General features: G+C 36.0%; 1 protein-coding gene across 2 annotated transcripts in view; it reads right to left on the reverse strand.

Annotated features, from left to right (window-relative positions):
• dock1 (dedicator of cytokinesis 1) overlaps positions 1-27870 on the reverse strand; it is a 213098-nt gene that overhangs the window by 46603 nt on the left and 138625 nt on the right. For both annotated transcript variants that reach the window (XM_032573882.1, XM_032573881.1), the window contains exons 28-32: positions 26954-27055; positions 24254-24348; positions 8065-8143; positions 6632-6732; positions 251-309 (exon numbers count right to left, since the gene is read on the reverse strand). In XM_032573882.1, coding sequence (XP_032429773.1) covers positions 251-309; positions 6632-6732; positions 8065-8143; positions 24254-24348; positions 26954-27055 — 436 coding nt within the window. The remainder of the gene's footprint in view (positions 1-250; positions 310-6631; positions 6733-8064; positions 8144-24253; positions 24349-26953; positions 27056-27870) is intronic.

A 27870-nucleotide genomic window follows, 5' to 3' on the forward strand; every position in this document is an offset into this window, starting at 1 on the left:
GGTGTTAGGCACAATGAACTGGATTCAACACAGCCTCCCTTTACTACAGGAAAATTTAGACCCGACATCAACAGTGAGTCTTTCATCACACCATAGAGCTAATTAACACTTGACTGTATATATTTCACAAAAGATCTTTGCCTTCCGGAGAGATATTATCTGCCAGAAGACTGTGGAAGCGCTAATTGTTATATCAGCTGTAAACAGCAGAGGTGTGACCTCAGGAACAAAGTAAATGCAATACATTTACCTAAATTGTACCACATGTCCCTGATTTCAAAGCCGATCTGTCGCCTCATGTCTTGGTACCTGAAACAAAAACATGACAAAAAAAATAAATAATTATCCAATAATGATACACCTATTGGGACCCCTAGAAAACATCCCCAAATTTTTGATTTTTAAAAATTAACATTTAATTACTGTATTTTAATGTGTTAATGTAGTGAAAACATTTTTGAAAATAAGAGTTTCCAGGACTCTAAGGTTGAACTTTTTGGCAACACATACTCCGAGTGATTATGTGTGAAGTACCTAAAGCACAATGTTAAGTACAGTAGAGGATCTGTGATGCTGTGGGCCTATTTCTCTTTCAAGGCCCTGGTGACTGAAAATGGACAATTGCTGTACTGTTTTTCCAATATTCTCATTTATTTTGATTGTGATAATCACTGTGATTTATCCTGATAAAAAAAAAAGAAAAAAGATTTATTAAGCATGCAAGTCCCATGGTATTTTCCCTATTTTTCCACTCTTGAAGCACCCATAAAAAATAGTATTTTCTGACTGATTACAGTGCATAAAATTGGAATCAAACAGTCTTTTCCCCAAAAGATTTTAATGAATTTAAGATATCTTTTATAAACATTTTGATGAACTGAAATTAAAGTCTGGTGGCTGGTCTTCAGTAGTTCCTTCAGCAAAATCATCAAAGGCAGTTTTGGAATCGGGAATTATTGATAACCTGCTGTGACATTGCAGTTGTGCCCCCCATAAACTTTGTTTTGTTGTGAGTACCATAAAAAAACAAAACATATATGCAAATATAAAGATGTAGCTATTCTGCCATCTGATTTGGAGCATCTGACTTGGTGTTTTAGTAAAAGGCAATTACATCGTTTTTTTTTTTAAGTAATCGTGACTGCATTTAATCATCTCAAGTTCACAATCCAAAATTAACTGAATTTTACATCATGCAGAGATCCTTCGAAACACAGTTTGAGGTTGATGAGAGTCTTATACTATGTGTGAAAATTGAAAAAAGGTGCATTTTCAACAATATTTTGAAATTGGGACCACCCAGGTGGTTGTTGTCGGGGAACAAATAAAGAAATTTGCTTTGGATCTGAATATTTAACTGCACCACCTTCCCTATTTGTCACTACTGTAAAGTCTCTTATTCTTATGTGTCTCTTTTTTTTTATCTTTATGTGAATCTACATGTTTTTATTCCCCTGCAACTGCGGGACAATAAATAAAATCTCTGATTTCTAGCATTCATAACATCTCAACTGCCTCACAGAACCTAAATACAACATTTACACAGCATTATTTAATGTATCAAGGTGTTTTTGTGTGGTTTCCTCTGGACAACTGAACAAATATTGGAAAACAAATGAGATTCATGGAATGAGATTAGTAATGAAATGGATGTGCCTGAATGACGGTAAGATAACTCCTTTTGTTTTTCCAAGATCTTATCTGTTAGACAAACACAAAATGATGAGATATTTCTGCTTGAGCAAGTTCATGACACAGACACACTTGCTTTCAGTCAACTGGCTGTCAGTTACAATTTTCCCTCTGCTCTGGTTATGTAATTAAGGACCCAGAAAAACAACGGCTAGATGAGGAGCAGAGTTTGTTCGTGCAGTCCTTAACAGTTTTTTTTTTTTTTAGGTTGTCTGTGACAGGAGGTCTCATATAAAAGATTTCCAGAGAAATATAGAAGGATCACTCCCATCCGTCTTTTCTGTCTGGCTTTATTAAATTGAGCCCTTTTAAGCTGATCAGCTCTGTCATACTTAGGTCATGAACCGATCTCCATGGACAGCTTGGTGCCTGTCTCGCATCTTTGAACACTGTCCCAGGTCATAGAGAGGACAAATGGTGAACAAAGGAGAGACTAACAAGACTGGAAAGAGGGGAGAGAAGGGATAGGTGTAAAGTGAGGCCAGGTCAGTGAATATAGATAACGCCAGACTGAGTAACCTTTTGCATTGGAACATTAAAAAAGTAAACGAAGACGTAACGACATAAAATATTGTATAATTTTTGCGAATAAATTCATGACACTTATGAATGTTATTAAAGTTTTGTAACAATGGGAGCACTATAAATTAAAGTTAACATATCAAAGAGTAGATTTTATTATTGATTCAAGTACAAGTTATATCTAAAACAAAAAACTAGTTCAACCAAGGTGTGTACTTTAAAGAATTAAAAAGAAAAATCAAAAGTTACTACACAACAATAAAAACAGATATAAAACATACCACATGGGTAAAAAAGAAAAGTAAAACTGCAAATAAAATAGAAATAACATAAGACATACAACTTACACTGTGTCGAAGTCAATGAGAAATAGATGTGTTTTTGGAGACTCAAAATAACAATTGTACTTTCGTTTTTATATTGATATAATTTAAAAAGGCAAGCATCATCTGAGACACTAGAACCCATTAAATAAAACAACACAAATGAGAAAAAGAGAAGCAAAGCACCAAAAGTAAAAACATACTGAACTTGCAAGTGTCTTTAAAGGCTGGGGACAGACTCTCTTTGACTTTCAGCCTACTTCTGGGGACAACCAAAAGCAGCCAGTCAGCAGGTAATACACAAATAGGTACTAAAGAGGACAAAAAAACTTTTATTTTTAACACAAACATGTGTCACTCAATTATGAACAAGGTCACCCTCCCTTCGTTTGGCAGTCTGGGTTAAATCCAAACGTCTAATTGATTAGTATGTCTTATGTTTGTTGCAAGCAGTTTCTCTGTCCCTCAAACAATGGATTGTGTTGCATAATGCCAGTCCCTAACCCTAAACAAACCGTGCCTTCGTCTTGTGTACCTACTTCTGAAAGGGGGCCAGAAAAGGTGCGGTACGGCTCAGTATGGTCCGCTTTTACAGTGGAAGTAGACAGAATAGCACAGTGAATCACACCAATCCATCCCTCACTGCTCAGTGGAAAGGAGACATAAAAGGATCCTTTTCTTTTGGCATGTTGTACAGACAATAAAAACATTTACATGTTTTTACATGGGAATAGACATGACAAATGTTAGGCAAAATGGTCCAGTTAGCAAAATATAAAATAAAAAAGATCTGTGGGTCAGACCTGTACTATGTTTTTAATCACACTCAAGAGCTCTGACAGGAAACTGAAAGTACTACTGCTTTGAAAGAAAGAAAGCCTTTTGCTGATACGTTTTCTAAAGAGCTAAACTCCAGCTTGACACAGCTTTAAAAATGAGAAGGAGAATAAAAGCAACAGCCCCAAGGTGGAACTTTCGCATCATGTCTTTTAGTTTAACTAAGCTATTGAAGAACACTTACCCAGGTACCACAGCATCTTGATAAAGTAATTAGATGTGTTCTTATTGGTGGTTCACCACTGGGAATAACAACACTGAACTCAATATTTGTTTCCAATGCTGCTGTGTGGCTCAGCAGTTTGATAGAGATGTGCAAGAGAAAAGAAATAAGCTGCATAAATCTATCCGAACAGCTGTGCTGCGTCTGCAGCTTATGTTCACTCAGTGATTGAGAAACAAAAAACACATCGTGAAATTACAGATCACCAAGGGAAGCTGCAGAACTTATTTATATTTAATAATTTTTTAGCTTGCTGAGGTCTAACAATTACATATTTTTAAGTTTCTCAGGAGTGTGCGAGTACCGTACACACACACTTCTAATGAAAACAAACAAAAAGAAATAAATGCCTTATCTTCTGTACTGCCTCCCAACAAAATTACAAACCTACAAATATATCAAATACATTGAAATGTTCTATTGTTATTCAAGTTAAATTAATTAGTTTAAACCAGATAATTGCAAATATCGGCTGAAGTTAAATTAGACCATGCTTCTTCACCAGGTGCCCTCTGTGATGCCCTTCTATGCTCAGATTAAAGCCTGTCCAAGATGACTGAATCACACTGGTTGACTCTAGGACATGGTGACCTCCTTATCCCGTCCTCCACAAAGCACACTGATCTTGTGATACCTTGTTGCAATTCTACAGAGGAAGTGCACCGTCTGCTGACACACAACAAATATCAATTCCAAGTCTTCCCCCCTCTCACATAATGTGCTACTTCAGAGGATCCAGAGGACATAGCGGCATTTTAAAACCCAAATGACTGGTGTGCCAATACCATAAGAAAGTAATGCCCTTTGACGTAAGTGATCAGTGCACTGAAAGATGTCTTAAAAAAGAAGCTGCATCACTTCTTTATAGCCTCATTGGGTTAAAGCTCTTCACAGCATTCTGCAGTCAAAGGGAGAAGTGATGCAGAGCCCAGAGATTGATTGTGGGGAGAGTATTGGCAGAATTATAAAATACAGTATTAATGAATGCTGGCCTCTGAATGATTCTGTGGCTGAATGCATTATATATAACCATCCTTCAGTCTTTTTGCATCTCATTGTGTATGTGTGAAAAAAAATTCTCACAGCATGCTTGTGTGTGTGACTGGCAGGAAGTAGGCTTGTTTCCCACATTAAGACGTGGGGATGACTGTGCACGAGGCACAGTTTTCTCATCTATGCCGAGACAGATGCAGCTCGCTTTTCCGTCACACTCTTGCAGACCCGGAGACAGCTGTGACTGTCGGCTGTCAGGACCTACGACGTGCGTCTGTCAGCGACGTGCGGAAATCTCTCGCTGAGGTTAAATAACAATATCACGTCTGCAGAGGGTCGTCAGAGAGCAGGTCCCAGCAGGCTGTGCGGAGTAATGCAACTGGGTCATGAAGTAAAGATCATGATTGAGAGGGAAGAAAGGAGATTGAATGTGAAGGTATGAGGTGATGGAAAGAGAAGAGATGGAGAACAAAATACAGAGTGGCAGGCACAGTAAGAGAAATAGACCAAAAAAAACATGTGTGACTGACAAGCAGGAGCTGGTAAAGACAACTCGGATGAGATCAAAGCCTCAAGCAAAGATGAGTGAGACATTCACTAAACCTGACAATGTGATGCTCCCTCTCCTCATCACTCATTCGAGAAAATCATAACAATGACACGGCCGCATGCTCATTTGCTCAGCTGTATCCATGGAAAAAATCTCAGTAAAAACATCAGCGCTTATATGTACAGTAACTCTCAAATGTTTACGAGATCCTGTCAAAATGTCAGGCTTTTATGAACTTTTAATCTTCTTTTATGTGAAACATTTCCATGTTTATCTAAATAAATTGGAATTCATTACATACAGTATTATATGTGTCAGGCTTTTTATAAATTTTGATGACTGCAACTTACAGGTAATGAAAAAACAAAAATTATTATGATTTTAATGGCTGGACTAAATCTACTTCAGATAGAAAGTTAGTTTTTGTCAATATGGATGAAATTAGGAGCAAGTGAGTAAATACAACTGACTTGACAAATTCCAGACTAAGATGCACAAAACTACCAAGACATTTTGAAATGAAACCAATCATATCATGACATGATATCATATTGCCATAATATATCATGAGATCATGATTTTGCAGATCTGCAAAATCTAATCTATGATGGTTTTCAAAGACAGAAATAAATAGATTCAACTAAAGCAAATCCACTTCAAATCACTTTGTGCTTTGCATTTGTCATCTAATACACAAAGCAGCTGAAACAGCTGAAAAAGGAAATTTTCCTTCCACTTTCCATTTATTTGTTCCTTTTTTATTGGTTCATCACATAAAATCTCAATAAAATACATGAATGTTTGTGGGAGTAAGGTGATAAAATGTGAAACTGTTAAAAGTGGGTGAATACATTTGCCCTGGAATGCATGGTCAATATCTAGCCGGAGGGGGTAATTTCTATTTTCTAGTGTAAGTTTATTAGTGCAAGTGATAAAATGCTGACCAACAAGCAGCATCTCTGTCAGGCACCAGCCAGTGTGATGTGTGATTCACTGACAAAAACTCCTCCAAATGAAGATGAGCTTCCAATATGCTCAACATCTTCCCAGAAAGCATTTGTCAGGCTGTCTGAAAAATACTAATATAGATAAATATGTCCGCTGGAGAAACAAAGAACGGCGAAGCGCTAAGAGATGAGAAATTTAACTTTAAACTTTAAATTCAACTTTAAACTTGAATTATTGTAAAAATATTTCACATTAGTAATTATATTTTAACATCTTGAACCTTCTCTCCAGGGAATGGTACAGAACATTTCTGGATCAGAGACATTTCGGTACAGAATGTACTCACAATAGACATTACAGCAGCAGTGAGTCTGTTGTGCTATGATCATGACAGGAAAAACAACTAGAACAGTTTCATAAAAGAAGCTGCAGGGTGTCTGATATCCCTGCAGGCTTTGATGTACTTGTCCTGGAGAGGAAATCTAAGCTGTAGTAGGGTAAAATAAGGATGTCCTGAGGATTTAAGGGTGAGGCCATACTTACTTCTGGAAGATCTTGGTTCTTTTGTCGCTCGAGAAGTTTTCCAGCTGCAGCGACTCCTGGGTGAGGAAGGCCACGGCCAAGTGGAAGTAGTTGTTCCACAGCTAACCCAGATAAAGGCAGACAGAGGTGGATAGGGAATAAGAGACTCACAGCTCAAAGCCAGTTTTACAACAGTGTTATTCAGTGCTAGACAGTGTGGGCAGGAGAGCTTTATGGTTTCATTAAATCAAAAGCTGCAGATGAGATGGCTACAGTTTGTTGCTGGGAAGCTGTCCCAGTGGATGCAGAGGTTGTTGATTTAGGTCAATGTCACCAACAGGATGTTTTCCATCAGGGAACTCTGCAGCTTTATTCATTCCTGTGTGACTCTTCTTTGAATGTAAAATGTTTGAAATGAAGGTTCCTTATAAAGAATTGTATTGTGAGTATAAGGTCAAGTCAAATTTATTTGTATACATTTCAGCAACAAGGCCGTTCAAAGTGCTTTACACCATAAAAACATCATTCAGTCACAAATTATGAAACAAGCAATGAACATTAAATTTTGTCAAATGTCATTATTAAAATCATCAAGCAAATACACATCAAATATGTTGATCAATGTTCCATAAAGGCAAATCTTGGATTTAAAGGAACTCAGACTTTCAGCTGTTTTGCAATTTTATTGGAAGTTCCCGATTTGAGGTGCAAACCTAGAAACTTTAATGCTTCTTATCCATTTTTAGTTTTGGTTCTACAGATGGAAAGCCGACAAGATCCAAAAGACCTGAGTCCTAACTACATATGTAGTTACGGTATGTAAGAGTTAAAAGAATTCCTACATCATATCAAGCCTGAAAATGAATGGAAAGATGGATGGATAAGATGGATAGATGAGATGGGATGTGGAATAAAGTCTGGAATTCCCAACTTTTTTTCTTTTTCCATAGTTTTCCAGATCTAGAAAGAACTTTAAATTCCACACTTTTCCAGACTGGATAGGATCCCTGGAGGAAAACACTTGCTTATGTCCTGATAAACTGAGATTTAACCTTTTTCTTTAAACCACAAAAACAGCTTTAAGTGCTGTGAGTCACACTAAAACAAACCTACATTAATCAGTCCATAAAGGCTTTGAAATCTCTGAGGGGTTTAGCTGTTGACAACATTCTTTCATGTATCAGATATTGAAAAGAAAAAAAAAAGAAAAGCTGTTGCTTTTTTCAAAGGGGAGCAGGTAAAATATTCAGGACATAAAAATTGCAGGCTACTACAATGTAATTTATGTTCTCTATCGCTCTCTCTCTCTCTATCTCTGCAATTTTCATAGTGCTTCAAATGTCACATCTAGAGTTGACATGACAAATAAAAGGAGCATTATTTGGAGTTTTGTGGAGCTGATGCAAAGTAACTTAAACTGAGGAAGAGATTATAAAAATCAGTGCAATGCTTACCTGTAGCTCAAAGTTGGCTTGATCCAGAAATTTCTTGCTCAACACATCTGCGTACTGGCTAATAGCCCGAAGGAAAACCCTTGAAACACAAGAGAGGAGTGTTGTTTAAAAGAAACAGATGCAGAATGCTTCCTTTCCATCAGCGTTGAACAATATGAGGAAACAGACAGTGGCAAATATAAATCATCTGTTTGGTTATAGTGGCAGTAACAAGGCTTGATGGTATCTCATTCAAAGTGTCATTTAATGAGGAAAATCTCTAAAGTTTAAATAAATTATGGTAAAGTATCTCCTTTCTATACATCTGATGTCACATACACTGCAAGTACAGTAGATGTTACTGCTACATAGTGAAGATAGTCAACTTAGGTGTCCCAGAAAGACCCCATAGTAAGAAGCGACAAATAAATAACAAGCTTATATGCAATTATGCATACAAGCTTGTTATTTTTCTTATTTTTCTGAAAGTAAGTTTTAATGTTGCATTAATAAATGCTGTCTGAGGCACAACACCGTGCAACATTCACAACTTTACCTTACCAATCCTTTTTAAACTCCATTAAAAACTGCTTAACAAGTTATGTTTATTATATTAACACTTTTCAGTGGGATTTTTTGATCCCAGTGAGAAAAATGTTTTATAAACGGTGGTTGACACATTTTTGTAAAATTAATTTATGACATGGATACACAGAAAAAGCTGTAAAATTCACTGCAAACAAAAGACACAGCCAAACAACAGACCTCATCTGTCTTTCTGTCCATGTGTGATGAGCTTGTGCCCAGAGAACCTGGCAGCACTTCTGCAAAGGGTTGATTTATGGATTCCTTTGTAATGTTTAGGTTTAAATTTTTTGGATGCAACTGCGCTGAATGAAAAAGGTTTTAAAACGTGGGGATCAGGGTTTCTAATGCAGTGCACTAAAAAGTTGGGCTATGCATTGAGCTTTTTCAAAATTGACTTTTATTTTACTTTTTATGAATAGTATAATATACATATGTTTAGCATATTTCTGAGTTAATTTGCTCCCTTCAAATGTTTGAAGTTTTGACAGATTAAAGCTCAAAAATTAAGTTTTCAAGTTGATCAATAAGACACTGAAAACTACTTGTTAAAATGTTGATACAAAGAAAGCTTAAGGTTTAAATATTATATTTTATTGGCAGAAAACCTAAGTATCTTGAAAACATAAAAACCAATATGTACACTGTTTTTCAAGGTGAATTTTTTGAGTGACGTCCTAAATCCTGCTATGTACTTCTATTTATATACTAGCAATGTTGATGTGTCTACAAATAGAGAACAGAATATTTCCTTGTCAAAGATAGCTTGAGTTGGGTTTTAACAGCCAGACCACCAAGAAGACGTTAAGTGTCTGGAAACAGTGTTTGTCACAAGTGACCCTCATCACAGTGATTACTTACAGGCAGACTGGACTCACTACAGAGCACTTTTAAAATCCCTGTGTAGGGTGCTGGTTTGTATGGTCTTCAAACTGTTGGCTCTAAACAATATTTGATCAGAGTTCCTCCTCAACCTCAGAGGATGATTCACCATGTAAACTTTGAAGACAGTCCTTTTGCTACTTTTGTCTTCAATAGACATGCTGTGCATCAATGCCCAAGAGGAAAGCCACTATTTAAAGAACTTTCATACAGAAAAACTACAAGGGCTGCATTTTAGAAAGTTTGCAACTTTAAAAAAAAAAAAAAAAGTGGTTTAGTTGGAGGGACTGAAAAAGGCTGTGGTCATAAATCGACAACAAAAGAAAAAAAACGTACAATCTACTTTTGTACATTTGCCCTTAAAAGCATAAGACAAATCAAATCTCCACAGTAGGTCAGCATTTCTGTGAACAGAAACATGGGAGGCACAATAGATAGAAGGAACACTAGAAATGAGATGTACTCCGTACATCTCCTGTGGTACATTGGCTGATAGGTTAATCCACTCCGACGCTGCTGAATTAAATGTTAATAACTTAAGTGGCATGAAGCTTTTAGAGGCAAATTATTAATGCCACTCACAGAGATCCTCTGCCTCTGCTTAATTTAGCTTTATTTTCTGAAAGAAGTTGTTGTGCAATAATGTGTGCGCCAATCTTGAAGAATCGCACTTGAAACTGTACTTTCAATAGAAAAAAAAAACAATATATATAGCACAGCATATTCAGCAAATACTTATTTAAAGATCCATTGTCCAAGATGTTGTAACTTGTTATCTCACAACAGAAGGTGTTCCTACAAAATATTGCCTGAGTGTGGCTGAATATATTAATTCTACACTTTTCAGATTTTCCATTTGCAAAATAAGACATATCTTTTTCCTTCCGTTTCACACTTACACAGTCATTTGTGTTGGTTAAATGAAATCCAAATAAAATCCATCTCAGTTTATCACTGAAATGTGACAGAAGGTAAAAAAAAAAAGTTCAATGAGGCATGGGTATGCAATCCACTATACATAAATGTAAAACCTGATTGTCTAATTTAACAAATAATGATGCCTCAGGATGTGCTGAAAATCGCAAAGGGGAAAAAAGGACAGTTGTGATGCCCCTTGAGTGGATTGCATCAGAGTTTCATGAGCAGGCAATAAAGCGGCATTAAGATGCAACACTTGTGTAACCAACACTGGCAGGTGAGCAGACATCTGCTGCAGGGGTAGCTTCAAGAGAGCCTTGTCCTCCTCACCCACGCTAAACTCATTAAAAACAGGATCACATAATGATGGGAATTGGCTGTTTCGTGTGTATTATCTCTAAATCTCCTACACTCTCCTTCAGTTGTATGGGATTAGGGATCTTTGAGCTTAATGGAAGGTCTAATGTTTAATGCTGTGGATACGGTGCTGGGGGTTTCCCACTTCCCAGAATAACTGACCTTGAACAGGAACAAAAGAACTGGTTCGACAGTAGAACTGTGGGACTGCCGGTATTTTCAGGTCATACAATATTCATCACCCATATATATCTCCATTGCTGACTAAACGCTATCTAAGGGTGCGATACACATTCCCTGTGACCCCAATCATTAGTCAGAAAGGTTAACTGTCATTGAACACCTTTGGATATTCCATTAGAACTCCATTCCTCCAGCTCTCTGCTTCTTCCAAGCACTCAGACAGCCTATTACCACTATCCTGTCTGCTCCCGCACAGGCTCCCCCTCAGCAGACCTTACTCAATTTTCTGCAGCTGTGAACATGCCAATATAGTTTATAGGTCCAATGCTGGACTAATGCTTAAATGTATTTCCTTCCTTTGCACCTATGAGTTAAGAAAGAACTGGTGCTCAATATGTGCAGCTAATTGCTGACCTATTTTTATATAAGCTTTTCGTGTTTATTTGATGACTGAAGTAGAGACCAAATACAAAAAAACTCTATTATTCATTAAAGACTTCTTCAAACATGAAATGCAAAGAGCAATATCATATATTGCCAGATATTAGACAGAATTGTAAAGCTCACATTTGCTTTGCCTAAAGGCAAGAAAAAGCAGCAAACCTTCTGTAATCATGGGAACCTGAAGCTGCCTTCTGAATATGAACAACATTTTAGTCATTGGTAATAAACAGCATGCAAATAGACCTGTTTTCTATAAATGCACCGATCAGAAATTTTGTTGCCGATTTCTAGGGATGTCCCAATAGCCTTTCTTTTTTCAGATCAACTACAAGTACTTCAGTACCTAGTACAGACAGTGTAGTTAACAAGTTGGTATTTTCACACAATAACTTTTGAAAATAAATGTATTTTATATAGAAAAGATTAGCTCTTCTTATTTGTAAGTCTACAGTCCCCCTGACTGTTTTAAGTACTCATAAATACAGCATGACTAACAGATTGTTTCTCATTTTCAGGTGTATGTTCCATCATATTCTAATTTAATATAATTATACAATTGAAGCCATTCTGGAGCTGATAATTAAACAATAACACTACAAGGTTATCCTTTAAGGACAACCTGTCAATACAACAAACCTACCGAATAAAGCAAAAAAACAAACAAAACAAAAGAAAAACACACTAACTTTTGGAATACATCTGTCGTCTCTGCATGTCATGTGAGAAGTTGATATTTTTTTCAATGGGTCTATTGAAGCCCGAGATGCGCTAAAAGCCCTCACACATAGAAGCCATCAGTAATTTTGCACCTTAAGGCAGTGCTGTATTGGCTTCACTTCACAGCAGATGCCTGCGTTCATCATTTACATACTCTGACTGATGCAGTGCATTCTCAAAGAGCTCTCTACTTTGGTTATCTCTGTCCATAGATCATTACCCTAGAGAGACTGTGACGGTTCCATTAAAGTTTTTAGGTTTCGCATATAATAAATGTAAAAAAAAAAAGAAAAAAAGAGAAAAGCCCCGCTGATTACTCAAGGTCAGAGAGATGTATTTTAGATAAGATTGTGCTTTTTTCTATAGCTGTACCAACTTTTGAAACCTTTCATTGAGTTATAGTTTGAGCACTGTAGATGTCCTTGAAGCATTGCAATGGTATCATTGGAAACTTGCTGAAAAACGGTTTTGTTATGGCTTTTTTTGTTAGGGAAGAATAAAAAGAGTGAGAGAACCAGGGGAATTCCGCCAAGCCCAGGTGCAGCCCTCCCTGGACGTCACGTATGTGGACAGAAGCCGCTGTGGCGTTGAAAGAACACAGACACAAAAAACAAGCCAAGACTTATAAACACCTGAAGGATACTACACCACACCACTATCACCCATAGTGTCCTGTCAGAAGCTAATAGACTGGAATAAAACCTGTGGAAAAACCAACCAAACAAAAATGCACCCATAAACCTCAGCTGCAAAAACTTACTTGCTGATTTCTCAAATCAACTCACCATAAGAAAGCTACACCAGAAAACCAACTGGAGTTCAACCAATGTTCTGTCTGTAACGGTCAGATTGCCGTCCCATCCTGAACGCAAACCACAACAAACAGCAACAAACACCAACAAAACTTTCAAAAATCTCTTTCAAAAAGCAAGATGCTGACCCCAGCCTTCTCAGCAGCACCTCCCCCAAAAAGCCCAGACCAACCCCCACCAAAAGATGTCGAGATAACATCTATAAAGTAGCAACAATTCCAACATGAAAGAGTGGATTAAAGGAAGGACCAATGATACGGTCTCTCTCGTCATTGGACGGACGTCCCCAAAGTTCATATGTATGTAGAATGTATTAATTTCTTTTAAAAATTATTACTAGAATTGCAAGTTTGCATTACTGAAACACTTGTATTGAAAATACATTAATCATACATGGTCTTACTATTAGTGATTAATTGTAATCACCAGTAGTCGTAATTTCTTGAGGTGTTAGTAATGCTGCATGCGGATATAACTTCTGGGTCACACAGTCAGGATAACAGCTAGATCAATGCTCCTCACAGCTTCTGGCAAAATATGCCTCAACATGCAAAAGTCTACTGTAATCATTTTTTTTTCTTCTGATCTCCCCTCTTAGTAAGAAACAAACCCTCACAGTTTCATTCCTAACTGATCTCTGATGCGGCATGATGAAATTTCCTGTCCTTTTCTACACAACTGATCTTCACCGTCCACACACAAATAATGGATGTTTTCCCACAAATTAGCTTAAAAGTGTTCCTTTCAAATGTTAATGTAAAATATGTCAAGTAAAAGCCCATTTGAAACCAGCAGCCAGTTGGTCCCTCTGTTTGCAGACATATCATGTGCTTTAACAGATAGGACAGCTCCTTTGTGAGCACATCCTGCCATTAATTACAGTGAAAAACTTAATGAGGTAGATGAAAATAGAATACACTCTCCCTTGTGGTGAACTTTGCACAGACATTACTGTAGGGCCATTTTAAACAAGATTAAAGGAATTTAGGTCCTTCTTCTTAAACCTTACAATATATAATTTTTAATGTGGGTCTAAGAATGTTGAAATTTTAAAGTCATGGTCCCTACGGAGATGTAATACTAATAAAAGCTTAGAATATATTCAGGTTAAAAGGAATAATTTATAAAATAATACAGAACCCTAAAGTCTAAAGTCTAACAACATTAGGGGACTGTCCATGCACACAACTAGCACCATGAGTGTGACTACACAGTATCAGCACAATGAACATTAAGTGCAGATTATATTTTGTACTGAGGTACATTAAACTTGCATTTCTTTCAAATCCCACTGCCAAGTGGTGTTTACCTCACAAAACGTGCAATGCCTAGTCTTTATACTACTGAGACAAAGTCAACTGCTACGACAAAAACGGAGACAGGATGAGAAATCAGTTATTTCTCTAAAGTACCAAATAAAGGTAAGATGTTTCAAATGGTTTCCAAAAGAGAAAATTTGAAGAAAATTAAAACTTTATCTCCTGCAGTTTCTACAGTTTAACCTTCATTTTGTGAGATGTTATGACAGTGCAAGTTTTCTTTGATTTCAGGGCATTTAGCCTACAGTAGCAAACCTCTTCTAAAAATACTACAAATTGTCAATCTGGTCATCACTTAATCAGAGTAAAAACTGCACCCCAGCCCAAGTCTACTACAAAGGAATATATTTTTACAGGAAAACTTAAGCTACGGAAATAAAAGTGATAAACATAATAAAAAGGTTTTTGGGGAAGACCCAAATGTGTCACCCTAGTTGTTAGTTTTTGTTTATTTTTCTTGGTTCTCCAGCTTCAAGAAACGAAGGTATCTCTAATTATCTCAACAAAACACCAGACTTCATTAACTTCTGCTTAGAGAGACAAAAACATAACTTTAACTTTTTTTAATTAGGCTGAGCAAAAGCATCGCAGCACCTCCTACCCAACTGGAGTCATTTTCAGTCAGCACACATAGGCCATCATTATGATAAGTATGCTTGATCCAACCATCAGTGACAGGAAAATCATCCAATTAGCACGGGCTGATGGGTGTGTGTAAGTTTACATCCGTACACAGGACAGATGATTTGATATTACATCCATTTTTTTTTTAGATTATTTAAATAAGTTGACTTTCTGTTCTGGTACAAAGCTCTGAGCTGTCATATGATCTGCACCTAAGCTTTATGCTAATAAAAAGTTATCACCCAATCATACTTGCTAATTGAGTTCAGCAAGCATCACCGATAATTATCGTGACCCATTTGCATACGATTGCTGAATAGCTGGCATATCTGGCAATGCTGAGAGATAGTGCAAGGTCAAAAACCTTCATTATCAGAGCAATTAATTCAATTAGATTAACTTTATTTTAGACACCTGATCAAATATTAAGACTGACCTATCTGGGAACATATTTTAAGACATTTTGGCCATGGTTATGAGAGCTAAAATTATATTAAAACTATGTATTTTTTTTCAGATTCATTTTGAGAATTCACTAAGTAACATTCCTGCACATATACTAAAGGGAGCTTTAATGACTCAGAAATATCACTGGGGTGAGTCAACGTACTGCAATCACATGCTAGACCTTTATATTTACACAGAGGAAGAGCTTACCATTTCTTCAATCTAGTTTAGCATTTAGAACACATTTTAAAAATAACCACATGGGTTTGGATGAAAATAAACAAAAAAGAATCTGGAATCTTATATATATATACTGTATATACTGTATATATATATATATATATATATATATACAGTATATAAGGGTTTTCTGAAGAGTGACTGAAGGGTTTTCTCTTATATATATACAGTATATATAAATATATATGTTACAGTCTATATTGCCATCTACAAATTAAATAAAATTGTCCATGTTTTATTGTGTTTGCATTTATTAGTCAAATTTCATAAATTATTTTTTTCACATCTTCAACAATAATAAAATTATAGGATATAGGATTATAGAACTTTTGATGATACCTTGGTCTTTCAATTTTAGGATATCTTTGAAATGTTAAAATATTTCATGATCTTAATGCTACTATTGTAATATAATGCCATCCACTCTATCATTGTATATATTAACATCAGCATTTCTATCATGGTAAGACCAGGCTTTGAAGTTGAAGTGATACTGCTCTAATAAAGCAGTATTTACAAACTAAATCTACTAGAACCACCAGTTTTTTTAACCACAGGTCTTGGAGATATTGAAATTCAGACCTTATGATGGAAGTAGATAAAAAAAAAGTGACTAATTACAGTTTGAACCTGCAGGCCAGCTGGTCTGTCGGTTTTGTAAATATTGTGAGAAAAGGTTGTGGTCCTTTCAAACTTGGCAGCTTGCTGTCTGATGCAAATGTCAGAGTTCTTCAAAGTTACATTCTAGCTGCCTAAAATTACAGACATATCACTGGTGTAATGAAAAGAAGCTGCTTCCCATTTCAGGAAAATGTGTGAAGAAGTGAATGGGTTACTAATGAGGGAACAAACTGGCTTAGGCAGAACTACTAACACTGTGGGCTAAGGGAGTTTACCTACTGCACTGGATTTTGGCGTTTGTGGCAAAGTTCATGTCAAACATTTAATGAAATGGTGCTACCTGCTTCAATATTAACGAAGCAATTAAAACAAAATCCATTCGGTTAAACCTTTAACATTTTGTCTTTTCATAATGCATACACAAGTTATAACAGAGGGGGGGAAATGAGACTTTTTGCACACAGACCCATCTGAGTGATGAGAAGGAAAAAATGAAATCCCTTTTCTCTCAAAGTCATTTAATAAAGATATAACTAAATTTGATAGAGTGAAACAGCTTGGCTCCTTAACACAATTATGAGACTGCTATGTAGGGTTTCAGAATAACAGAAGGTTAATCTTTATGGCACGGTAGCCCTTTTAATCACAGCTGATTGCTGTGAGCATCAATACTTATTTGAATTCTAAATTAAAAGCAAATAAGATACGCAGTCATGGAACAGGACCTTTCAATTTGACATAGTGGTGATCTAAATGAGATAACGGGTTCAACGGAGGATTTATGTTCAAATTGCAGGTACAAAGAAAATCTACAATGCAGGTATAGAAATACTGAGGAACAATGCTCAGGTAGGCCATATCCATTAAAGAAGAATCAGCTTGTACTTAGGTGCCAAGAAAATAGTCCCATGCCATTATGTTACCACCGATAGCCTCAACATTGACTATACAGAAGTGTTTGTGCATTAATGTTTTCCCATCCAGTTCTGATCTCACCTTCTAAATGTTGGAGGTGAAACCGAGACCAAGTAACATTTTTCCCAGCAGTTACATTTTGGAGAAGCTGAAGGAATTGCACATATACCTAATGAAGCTGTAAGTGAGTTTGTGCTAGGCATATCTCATCAAACTATATTGAAATGAATCACACATTGTACTTACAATAAAATTTTATCATTTGTATTTAACTTTAAATATTCACACTTATAAAGGTGATGTATTTTTATCCAACCAAAATTTATTCTCTCCTCAAGTATAACTTTTCATTTGCGATTTTTCTGGTTTAAAAAGCATATGCTTTTCTAAACTTTTAAAGACCAAATGGAAACTCTAAGCTTAGATGCTACGCAATTAAGTCAAAGCTGTTATGATGGATTACATACACCAGGGTCTTTGTGTCACCCTTTTATTAAGACCGCTGTTATCATTATGTCACTGTGCTCTGTCGATTACAGTGCTTCAAGCCATTGTAAGCAAAATGGAGGTAATTGGATGCAATTTGTGAAAATAAATGTCACTTTTAGAAGAAATAACAAGTAGGAGATGATGTGTATAACTGCTGAACTGATTAAGTTCAGCATTGGAAGGGGGTTAAAAATGGGACAAATGCCCATACAGACTCATACATTGTTTAGTGCATTACCATTCCAGACTTTTACAGTTTACACTTTTGCCTCAGTGAAGACACCATACTTAGGCAAACAAAATGTGTTTGACCAGCTCAATCTTAACAGACAAAAGAGGTAGGCATTTTGGTAGCAACTTTTTCGAAGTAGATGCAATGTGGGCCAAAGTGTGTGTGTTTTTTTAGCTGTGTTTATATAAAAAGTGGGACCATTAACATCTATCTTACATGACATATGTAAGATAGATTTTTCAAATAGTAATTTCAATTATACAAATCTTTACAAAAGTCAGATATATAACAAGGAACATTGTTGCTAAATGTTTTTATATGCTAGGTTATTAACATACAGGTTTACAACTTAAATATCGTTATTCAAACTGACTCCCTGTTCGTTTTTTGAGTTGCAGATCTGCCCTCCTGATCCTCAATGAGTCTTTACTTATTTAGGAAAGTCTGAATGGCAGCCACCCAGTTTTATAAAACATCTGCTAATGGGTCAGAGGAAGATGGAATGCACATCAGAGTTAAAAAGCTTCTTCGTTCCCATTTCTTACTTCACACATTTCCTTCGACCACATAACTTTCATAATGTTGAAACTCAACTGGAACTTTTACATTTTCTTACCAGAGTTATTAAATAGTTTTGTTGATGACAGGCTAAAGTGTAATGCAGTCAGAGTGGGAGAACACATTAAATATCACTAACTAGAAAATTTATGAAGAAATTTAACTGGGGGGCTGCCAAAGTGTGCGAAAAATGATCATCAATGCTAAGGCAAGCTACAACGTCCTCAATAGCATGTGGAGAGTCACAAGCATGTTGAGTAACATGGACTTACTCCATTCAGTATGTCAAAATTAGTGTATAAGCTAAAATTAGAAAAAAAGATTTTGTTAGCCTAAATGCTCCCAGTGGCATGCAGGGTATCACTAGCATGTCGTCTTACATTCACCATATGGTGAATTTGGCAGAAAAATTTTATTTGTTTTATTTTTTATATTTTTGTAATTGGTGATATAAAACAAACATTCAAAATAAAAGTAAAAATCTGATTTATACTTTGTGGCAGTTCGTTACCAAAACAAACAAACAAACAAAAAGCTAATCGCTTAACACCAAATTAGTAACGTAATATTATTGTTTATAAAACATAAGCTCTTTTGAAATACTGCTCATCTACTTAGACACAAGAAATGTACAGTTGGTAAATATTGCAAAAGTAAAAATCAGATGTTTAATTTGTGGCACTGTGTTACTAGAAAACGCACTCATCTTTTAGCAACAGACTAACAACAAACGTTGTTATTGTTAAAAAAAACATAAGATTTGTTCTGCTCTTTTGAAATACTACTTATTTTATGCTACTTAATTATTGTACAGTTGGTGACTTTGGCAGAAAAGTGTTTTTTTTTTTTTTCATTGGTGGTAAATATATTCTAAAACAGACATTCAACACAAAAGTAAAAATCTGATTTATACTTCGTGGCAGTTCGTTACCAGAAAAATCACTCATCTCTTAACACCAAATTAATAATAGAATAGAATAGAATAGACTTATTGATTCCCATGGGGAAATTGTAATAATGTTTATAAAATGTAAGCTTAAACATTAGCAGAGCATTGCCCCCCACTAGTATGTTAAAATTAGTGTATAAGTGTATATGCTAAAATTATCCAAAATGCTACTGTTAGCCTAAAGGCTGTCAGTAGCATGTGAGGCATCACTGGCATGGTGTCTTACAAGGCATTTCAATGCTGTTCCATGCATTGCAATGCAAGCCCCAGTTACACTCTGATTATTTGTCTGACCATGAATGCAAGAAGGATCACATGATTCTTTTTGAAATAATCAGTTAATGAAGTATTGTATTTGCCACTGCTGTGTTTGTCAAAAAGGGAGTAAAACAAAACACTAAATCTGACTGACAAAGTTCAGACTGATGCATCGGAAGTAACCATATCAGAGACATTCAATAAAATGATAAATACAAGGAAATGTGCTTCATGCCACTTCAGAGAACACATGTGAGACAGTCCCTATTGCCAATTAATCATAACTCTTAAGTCGTGGCCAGTTGGCGCAGTGATAAACAACAGTCTGTGGCTGACCCTGCTGATGCTGCTGTCACCGGGGCAATTAGAGCCCATAAATCCGTTTGCAATCCAGAGGAAAGTAGAAACTGATGGCCGGAGAAAGAGTGGGAGGTTAAGCCCATCTCATTAGTGGTGCTATCACAATGTGGGTTCATAACAGAAACCATCCGCTGACAGTAGGGGTTTCAAATCACTGAGCTAAACATGACATGAGTTCATCACAGTTAAGACATCCATGAAGAAGACTGAACAGTATTCCAATATGTCATAAAGCTCTTTGTACAGTAATAGATGTTACACTAGACAAGCTCAAATACCATAACAGTCCTATTAAGTTAAATAAAAAGCAATTGTTTGTCTGTTGAAATGTGAAAAGTGAATATTGGTGTACTAGTATTAGATGCATATGCTCAAAGATCTTCATTAAAAAGAGTGACTACACAAATTTGCATGTGCTTCGCCTGCATGTTGCAACAGTAGCCTTAGTTAATGCATATATTTACTCGGTGTACAATTCACTTATGTACTGACATTTTTTACTTAAATATAGCACACTCAACAGATAAACTGTTGAGTGTGTATCCAAATTAGTATCCAAATTAGTTAAATTAATTATAATTGGTCATTGGGAGTAAAATTAATTCAAAAGTCAAATCCTTGCCCTGTGTGCAATATGCATCACCTGGCATAAGAGGAATACAGTGCTGGACACACTTCTGCTAAACCGCTAAACTGCTATTAGCAGGGCAAAATATTTGTTGAATTTTGTTAACTTTTAAAAAGTTTGGCACACTGAGTTTCCACAAAATTTATTTTTGAGTATAAATTTTAAAGCGCTAATTTATTTGGTTACTTTATTCATTTTATTCATATAACATTAATTTGAATAAAGTCTATCTTGATGTTTTGGTTATCAATTATTAAGAATTCAATAGGCTTGTCGGTCAGAATGGCAAAATTGATCAAATATGTTTATAAATGATAATTCAAAAATTATGTAATTATCTCAGTTTCTACAAGTAAAGGATACTTTTTTATGACTACATACAATTTACTTCAATTTTAATACAATACTCTGTATTGAGCACGAGTGTTATTGTGCTACGATTTTAATTTTCAGATAGAAATGTTAATGTATACACTGTTAAAGTGATGCATACCACCATGGCTGTATATATGGGCAGGAAATATTAGAAAAAAGTTAATACATAAAATCATTAATAGGTAATCCAATTATTTATTTGCATACAACTTAATACTAAGTCAATACTGAAGTATTTAAAACAATACTGAATTAAAATCTAATTGAACAGCAAGTTTCCTAACAATGCCCAGCTCTAATCCAGACTTGATATGTTACTGTGACCTGGGTCCAACTTCAGTGTTTGCTTAAGGCAATTAAAAGAAAAAAGGTTTTGCAAAACATTAACTGTGCTGTCATGGAATGAAGCATTGTGTCACTTTGCTCTGTGAGGAGGCAGGAACACAACCAATCAAACACTCTCAGGCGGATGGCAACAAATGGAGGAGTTTTGCTAATTTGTCATGAAGCATGCACTTGAAGTATTTCAACAAGCTCAAGTATAAGGAAGGTGAGATGAGTCAGGATTTGACAGACTTGTTTTTCATTGAAATAAATAATTTACCTCAAGCAAGTGACAGAATGCACAAGCTCAAATGCTGAATTAATCTTTTGGCTGCCTGTCACAAATGCACAAGCGTACAAAGGTTTAGCTGACAAAGAGTCTGCTGAGGCAAAGGGGATGACACACTGGTCTCAAGACGGCATCAAAAATAAAAGTCTTTATGCACCACGGTACAAAGCAGCAGCTTAAAAAAACCTGATGGCACCTCAGTGGTGTCATCAATCTGGCTGAATCACAGGATTACATCAACTCATAAGTTGTTAAATTAGCTCTTTTGACTGTTAAATGCAAAATGAGTCATGTTGAAATGTTGAGTGTGAGGTTAAGGAAAGTTCAATAAGGGATCCCGTGTTCGCCAACATGAAAACAGATGTCATTGCTCACCGGCAGGGAACTGGGTGCAAAACACATCAATGTCTTTTGCTTTGTGACACAGGCAGCAAATACAGTCTTCCTTAGAAAGGAATACGGCATGCAGCAATCAACTGGATGAATAAAAGCGATATAATCTAAATCTAGCAATGCAATCTGTAGTCAAATGCCCTAGCTGGAGATGATGCTTTTGGCAGGAATAGGAAGAGGCTGAAAACTGCTCAGAGTCAAATAGAGGCCAGCATAATAAGCACAGCACCTGCTGCAAATAGCAGGTGTTTTTGCAGGGTTTCCACACCCACAAAAACAAATTCTGACTAATGCATGTGCCGTTTAAAACAAACGCTTGACCCCAGTTTACCAGGAGACACTCAGATTGTTAAGCAGCCAGAGGTGCAGTCTTTCTACCATATTCTGCAGATGTATGTGGGCAGGATTCATAAGCAGGTTTTGCAGTTTTATCACACAGCCAGTACCTGTACTATACAGACAGGTTCATGTACTGTCATATTCAAAGTTTGACTGTTTGTTTTTCTACACAAGCAAGAAAGGAAAAAAAAAAAAACGTACAAAAACAGAACTCAACTTAAGCATTCGTACATAATAGGCTCTATTTGCTTCCATGGTAAAAAAAATAAAAATAAAAATCTTCAGTGGTTCCAGAGAAAAAGTGTTTTAAGTATGATTCATTGCCAAAGATCTATTCAAGAAATAAGTAAAAAAAAATTTAATTGTATCCTCTTGTACAGCATGAGCTTGAAACGAGCAGCTTGAGGAAACAAAGTTTTGTAAGAAATTTAGTGTAGTACAATAACTGTCCCATCAAGCTGCTATTGAAGAAAATGTAAGGTCTTTGAAGTGTAACTAAACCCCAATTCGCCTTTTTTTGAAACCTCAAGGATTTGTAAGGGTTGCCTTTATGTTTTTGTGTTCTGAGTCAGTAGTTCTTCTATGGTTGGCTGTGGTTGGATTTCTCTATTGATTACAACAGTACAGCTTGGTTTGTGTCTACGCATTCTGGCATAAAACCATCTTCCTCAAACACATACACCAGGTGGTGAGACAGGGTTTGGAATAATGAATGATGCGAGCATGGCTCTACAAAATTTCTGAGCTTTGCACAAAATGATTCATTTGCAATGTGGACACAAAGTGGAATGGGGTCTCCTCTGCTCTGACTGCTGCAGGAAGACAGTGTAAGATAGATTGAAGTCTTTAGGAAGTGGAAGGGGTTTACATGTCGTTATAAAGGTATTCAATAACAAAAAAAAGTCACTAGATTTGTCATTGATTGCTTTTATTTTAAAATAATCAATGAAACGTTCTGAAAAGATAAGAAATACTGTATAGCAAGAAGTGGATAAGTTTGCTGGCTCTACCCACTTAGGTGGATTTTTTTTTTATGTCTATGCATTCATCTATCCATCCCAACATTCATCATTGCGAGCATCCATTTTACTGTCCGGCCATCCATCCTTAATAAAATACACAGGTGTTCTTCCACTCAAACATGTCAAAAAGACCTTGTGAAAGACAAATGACTAAAGTCCTTTAATGATATATAGACAACTTGAACAGCAGCAGGGAGACAGAATTAAGGGAGTATTAAAAAACACAGCATGTCTTCCGATGTTTTTCAAGTCTTTTCATGAGACAAAAGAAGTTGAAAGGGAAGTAAAAATCTTAAAAGGCAGATACTGTATGTCTTCATTCTATCTGGAATTTTCACAGAGACAACAGAAATCTACCTCGACTCAGACACTTGTAGATAAGAAATATGACTTCGGGTTTTCACAGTCAATTTCTGATGTGTCAACCCCTAACAGTGCATCACAACAGGTTCTGATATTGCAAAAGTCACTTACGAAAAGGAAATATTTTCAGGTGACATATGCACAAAGCAAAGCTCTTGACTAAACTCCTGAACTAAAAAATTTATTTAATCTTTTTTACTTTATTTAAAAAAATAAAAATAAATCAAGCAAGGCAACATTAATAAAAGAGAAAATGCTGTGGCACAACAAGCGTCAGAGTAAAGAGATGCTGAGACTAAATTTGGAGATTAGCAGACAGCATACTCCAAAGCATTTATAATTCATGCATTTGTTTGAGGCTGCGCTGACTGCTCATCTGATTGCTACACTGCTGAGGCCTTGTGCCGATATTTGCATGGAGAGAAAAACATTTGGAAAAAAATATTCTCACCCGCTCCCCACTGCCGTTCCTTAGCAACAACAGAGATGGACGTTTTCAAGCTGCATTACTTTTTCCATTTCGTGTTTGTGTTTGGAGTGTGTTAATTCAGCAAAAATTTCACTTACTTGTTTTGCATCATGTTCATAATGATCCAGTCCGAGGGGTAGACGTTTTTCCCAATGAGATTTTTAAACATGATAAATGTTTCCATAAGGAAATCCTGCGGGAGAGAGAAAGTTGTCAAAATGAAAACAGTCTGACCTCATAAATCAGAGCAATATGAAGAGGTCTTCATTAACGTTCTATTTTATGAAGGCATGTTACAAAATTCTAAGGACTTATACATCTCTTTCTTAAGACCACTAAACTTTTCCACATTTTGATGGACTTTGAAGCATTTTCTTTTTTAAAGTTTGTTGATGTAATATGACAAAATTAAAAACGAAGTTTAAGTTGTTGTGCTATAAATTACTCTGAAAGAGAAGTTATACTTGGCTAAAATTGGGTTATAGCTGTACAAAATCAGTGATCAGAAATTGGTCACAAAATCTCAGTCTCTATCTAGTTTTAGGGAGATTTCTTCTTAACAGCAATGTCTAAAAACTAGCAATGTAACTATGCAGGTTACTGGCATTAAATTATCCTATCTAGTTAAATGAATTTGTGTGAATAGAAGTGGGTTTACACATGAAGAAAAACTGCAGAACAACAAAGTCATTTGGGTTACTGAAATGTGTCTAAATATGTCCCCTTAACAGAAATCTGTCTCAAACATATCAGAAAACACTATTTTATTTGTTTATGATGGGTTTCTTACAGGTATGTAAAGGCATATAATATTGTTATTTATAAAATGACACCTATTAGGATGTCAGCAAATATGAGTTTAATGAAATAAGAACAAAAACTACTACTGTCATGTAAGGTAAATTCCAAAAAGACTACTTGTATTTTCAACAGATGTACCTGGGAAGCTTATCTGATATATGATCCTTGCTCCATAATCTCCCCAATTCCCTGGCAGACAGATTTTGTTATTTATTGGGAAGGAGCAATAGAATGCTAATCTGGCAACAGCTACTGGAGAAATGCCGCTCTAAGGGCAGGATTATTTAGGGCTCAAAACCAAAATCATTGGGATTTATCCCTGCTCTCCCACTACATGCTGGCTGCAATAAGTAATCCATTTTCCTCAGTTTCTGTTGTTCATGTAGAACCCTGAAGGCAAGGTTTTTAAGAAATTCAATTTCATACCTTTAAATGGAGGGCAAGAATTTACAAATGCCTCTCAATAAATAAGAAAAATTCAGAAAGTCAATTTACTCCAGTAATTCAATTCAAAAATTTATATATACATATAGTATAGAGTTGCATGCTTTATAATTTACATTTTGCAAGTTACTATGATTAAGGTTTACAGTTAATGAAGACACAAAATTCAGTTTCTTGGAAAATTTGAATATCATAAACCAACAAAAGGAGACTTTTAATAAAGAAATTACATGTTATGACCATACTGTAGCCCACACAGTCATGGTGAAGACTGCTATCTAGACAGTCACTGACACAAAATCATGACAAAGAAGCTGCTGCCAAACAATGTAAAAATAAGTGAAAGCAAAACACATAATTCTGAGATCAAAACAGTTCTCAAAACCCTTCAGACAGAAGGTTAGACCAACTTGTGAGTTTAACTCTTTAAAAGCTCTTTAAAAGAATTTAAAGAGCTCTCAAAATTAGGCATTCTACTGTCCCGATAACCGCCTTGAAGAGGATACAAGTACAAACACAGTAGCAACGAACCGTTCAGGCAGGTTTACCTTAAGAAGCTAAAACAGAGCAGAAACCAAACAGAGCACTGAGGAAAGAGAACCTCATACAGATGGTGAAACAGAGCTGGAAGTTTCATGGTTGGTGATTTTTGCTGCAGCTAAATTGAAGAAATTTAGCTCATACATTCTCATACATTTAACCATGTATGAGAGGGTGCTTGAGGAAAATGTGACATCATTTGTCAAAACATTTAGCCTCCAATGGGACTAGACTGCAACAAAACGAGGCCTGAAACGTCACTTTCCCTATAAGGCTGTAGTCTATAAAAAAAATAAATAAATTTGACGGGAGAACGTGAAGTTCCTCACGCAAACTCTGGCCCATATGCTTTTTTTGAAGGTGGGTGAAACTGGCAACGCATATGGTGAGGTGGGGAACAGAAGGTGGAACAGAAGGCGGTGCAGCTGTGATCTATAAAGGAGAAATTGCTTTCTGGTATCTGTGCGAATGGTTCTATAAATCATGTTTTTTTTGTTTGTTTTTTTAGCATATGGGCGTATTTGCACTTTTAGTATAGAACATATGCAGTGTTTTATAAATGAGACCTGAGATTTTTACCTCTTGCAAGAAACTCTTAAAACATCTCATGTCTAAAAGCGTATTGGGGAATTTTCCTCAAACTGATGAGACACTGGTAGATGGTGACAAAAAGTGTCTTACTAAAGGTTTTTCAGCAAAAGAGGGTAAGGTGAACTATTGTGGGGTAAGGCTTCCTATCTTTTTCTTCATCTGGAAAACAAATTTTCTTCCAGGACTAAGACAATGTTGATACTGCAACAAAATGACTTTTTCTAAATATGAAAACAATATTTATTTATGAATTCAATTACCAAATTACATATTTTTTAATCCCTTCTATAAAAGGGTTAGATGTAGGGTAATATATTATATATACTGTATATATATATATATATATATATATATATATATATATATATATATATAGATAGATAGATAGATATAAAAGGGCAGACATATTACGATGTACTCACCACCACGTCACTTCTTATCTTGCCAAAAGTGTTGATCAGATGACCATAATGATAGACATCCATCTGTCTCAGGATGGCAGTCATGCAGGCCACAAAGCTCCCCTGGAAACGAGAAGGAAGTGGATTCAATAAACAATCGGGTTTAAATCAAAGAACCGCGGCAGAAGGACTCTGTGGCTCTGATTCTGATGGCTTCCGACAAGCTCTGCTGATTGGATCCGACTCCTGAAGCAGGCCTTCCCCGGTTTGACGAGGTGGGCGACCTCACCTAGTGGGTGATCTCATTAACCTGCTGCTCTCCACTCCTCCGCTCTTTTGTCTTCACTGATTGTAAAGCCTGTGAGTTCCCAACAGCTCTGTTTTTAGCACTGCAGTTTGCCGTCCTAGCTGTAAATTTGTAGCCAATCAAAAGAAAAGTCAATGTGCGGCTGGCCGATAGAAAACAAGCTGCTGATGCTGTCTGTCTGTTGTCACTGCTTTACAGTGTAAGCGCTCCTCTAATCATTAATGTAACAACACAGAGTGTTTTCTGATGAGACACTGCATAGGAAAATTACATTCAAGAGTAATTACTCAAGAGATTTATTCAGAGAATCAAAATAATCAGTCACCAAGAAAAGAATCAAGAGCAAAAGAGAAGCAGGAACATAAAACAAGCAAAGTGATATTTGCTAATAAGTAAGAAAAGATGTGGGAGTAAATGGAAACTCATTTTAACAAAAAGTTAAATAAGACTGACATTTTTCAGGAGCAAGATGTGGGTGCTGTTTAAAATTAAACAGCAGTTCTTCAAAGTTTTTAAGTTAAACTGGAACATCTGAAGCAATATTGCAAAAACAAAAAAACGTTAGTTTAGAAGACTCACATGAAGAGCAAAAAGAAAAACACTGGTTAGTTGGTTTTGTTCCACAAGATCT

This window comes from Xiphophorus hellerii, chromosome 10 (assembly GCF_003331165.1).
Source record: "Xiphophorus hellerii strain 12219 chromosome 10, Xiphophorus_hellerii-4.1, whole genome shotgun sequence".
In the NCBI taxonomy this organism is placed as follows: Eukaryota; Metazoa; Chordata; class Actinopteri; order Cyprinodontiformes; family Poeciliidae; genus Xiphophorus; species Xiphophorus hellerii.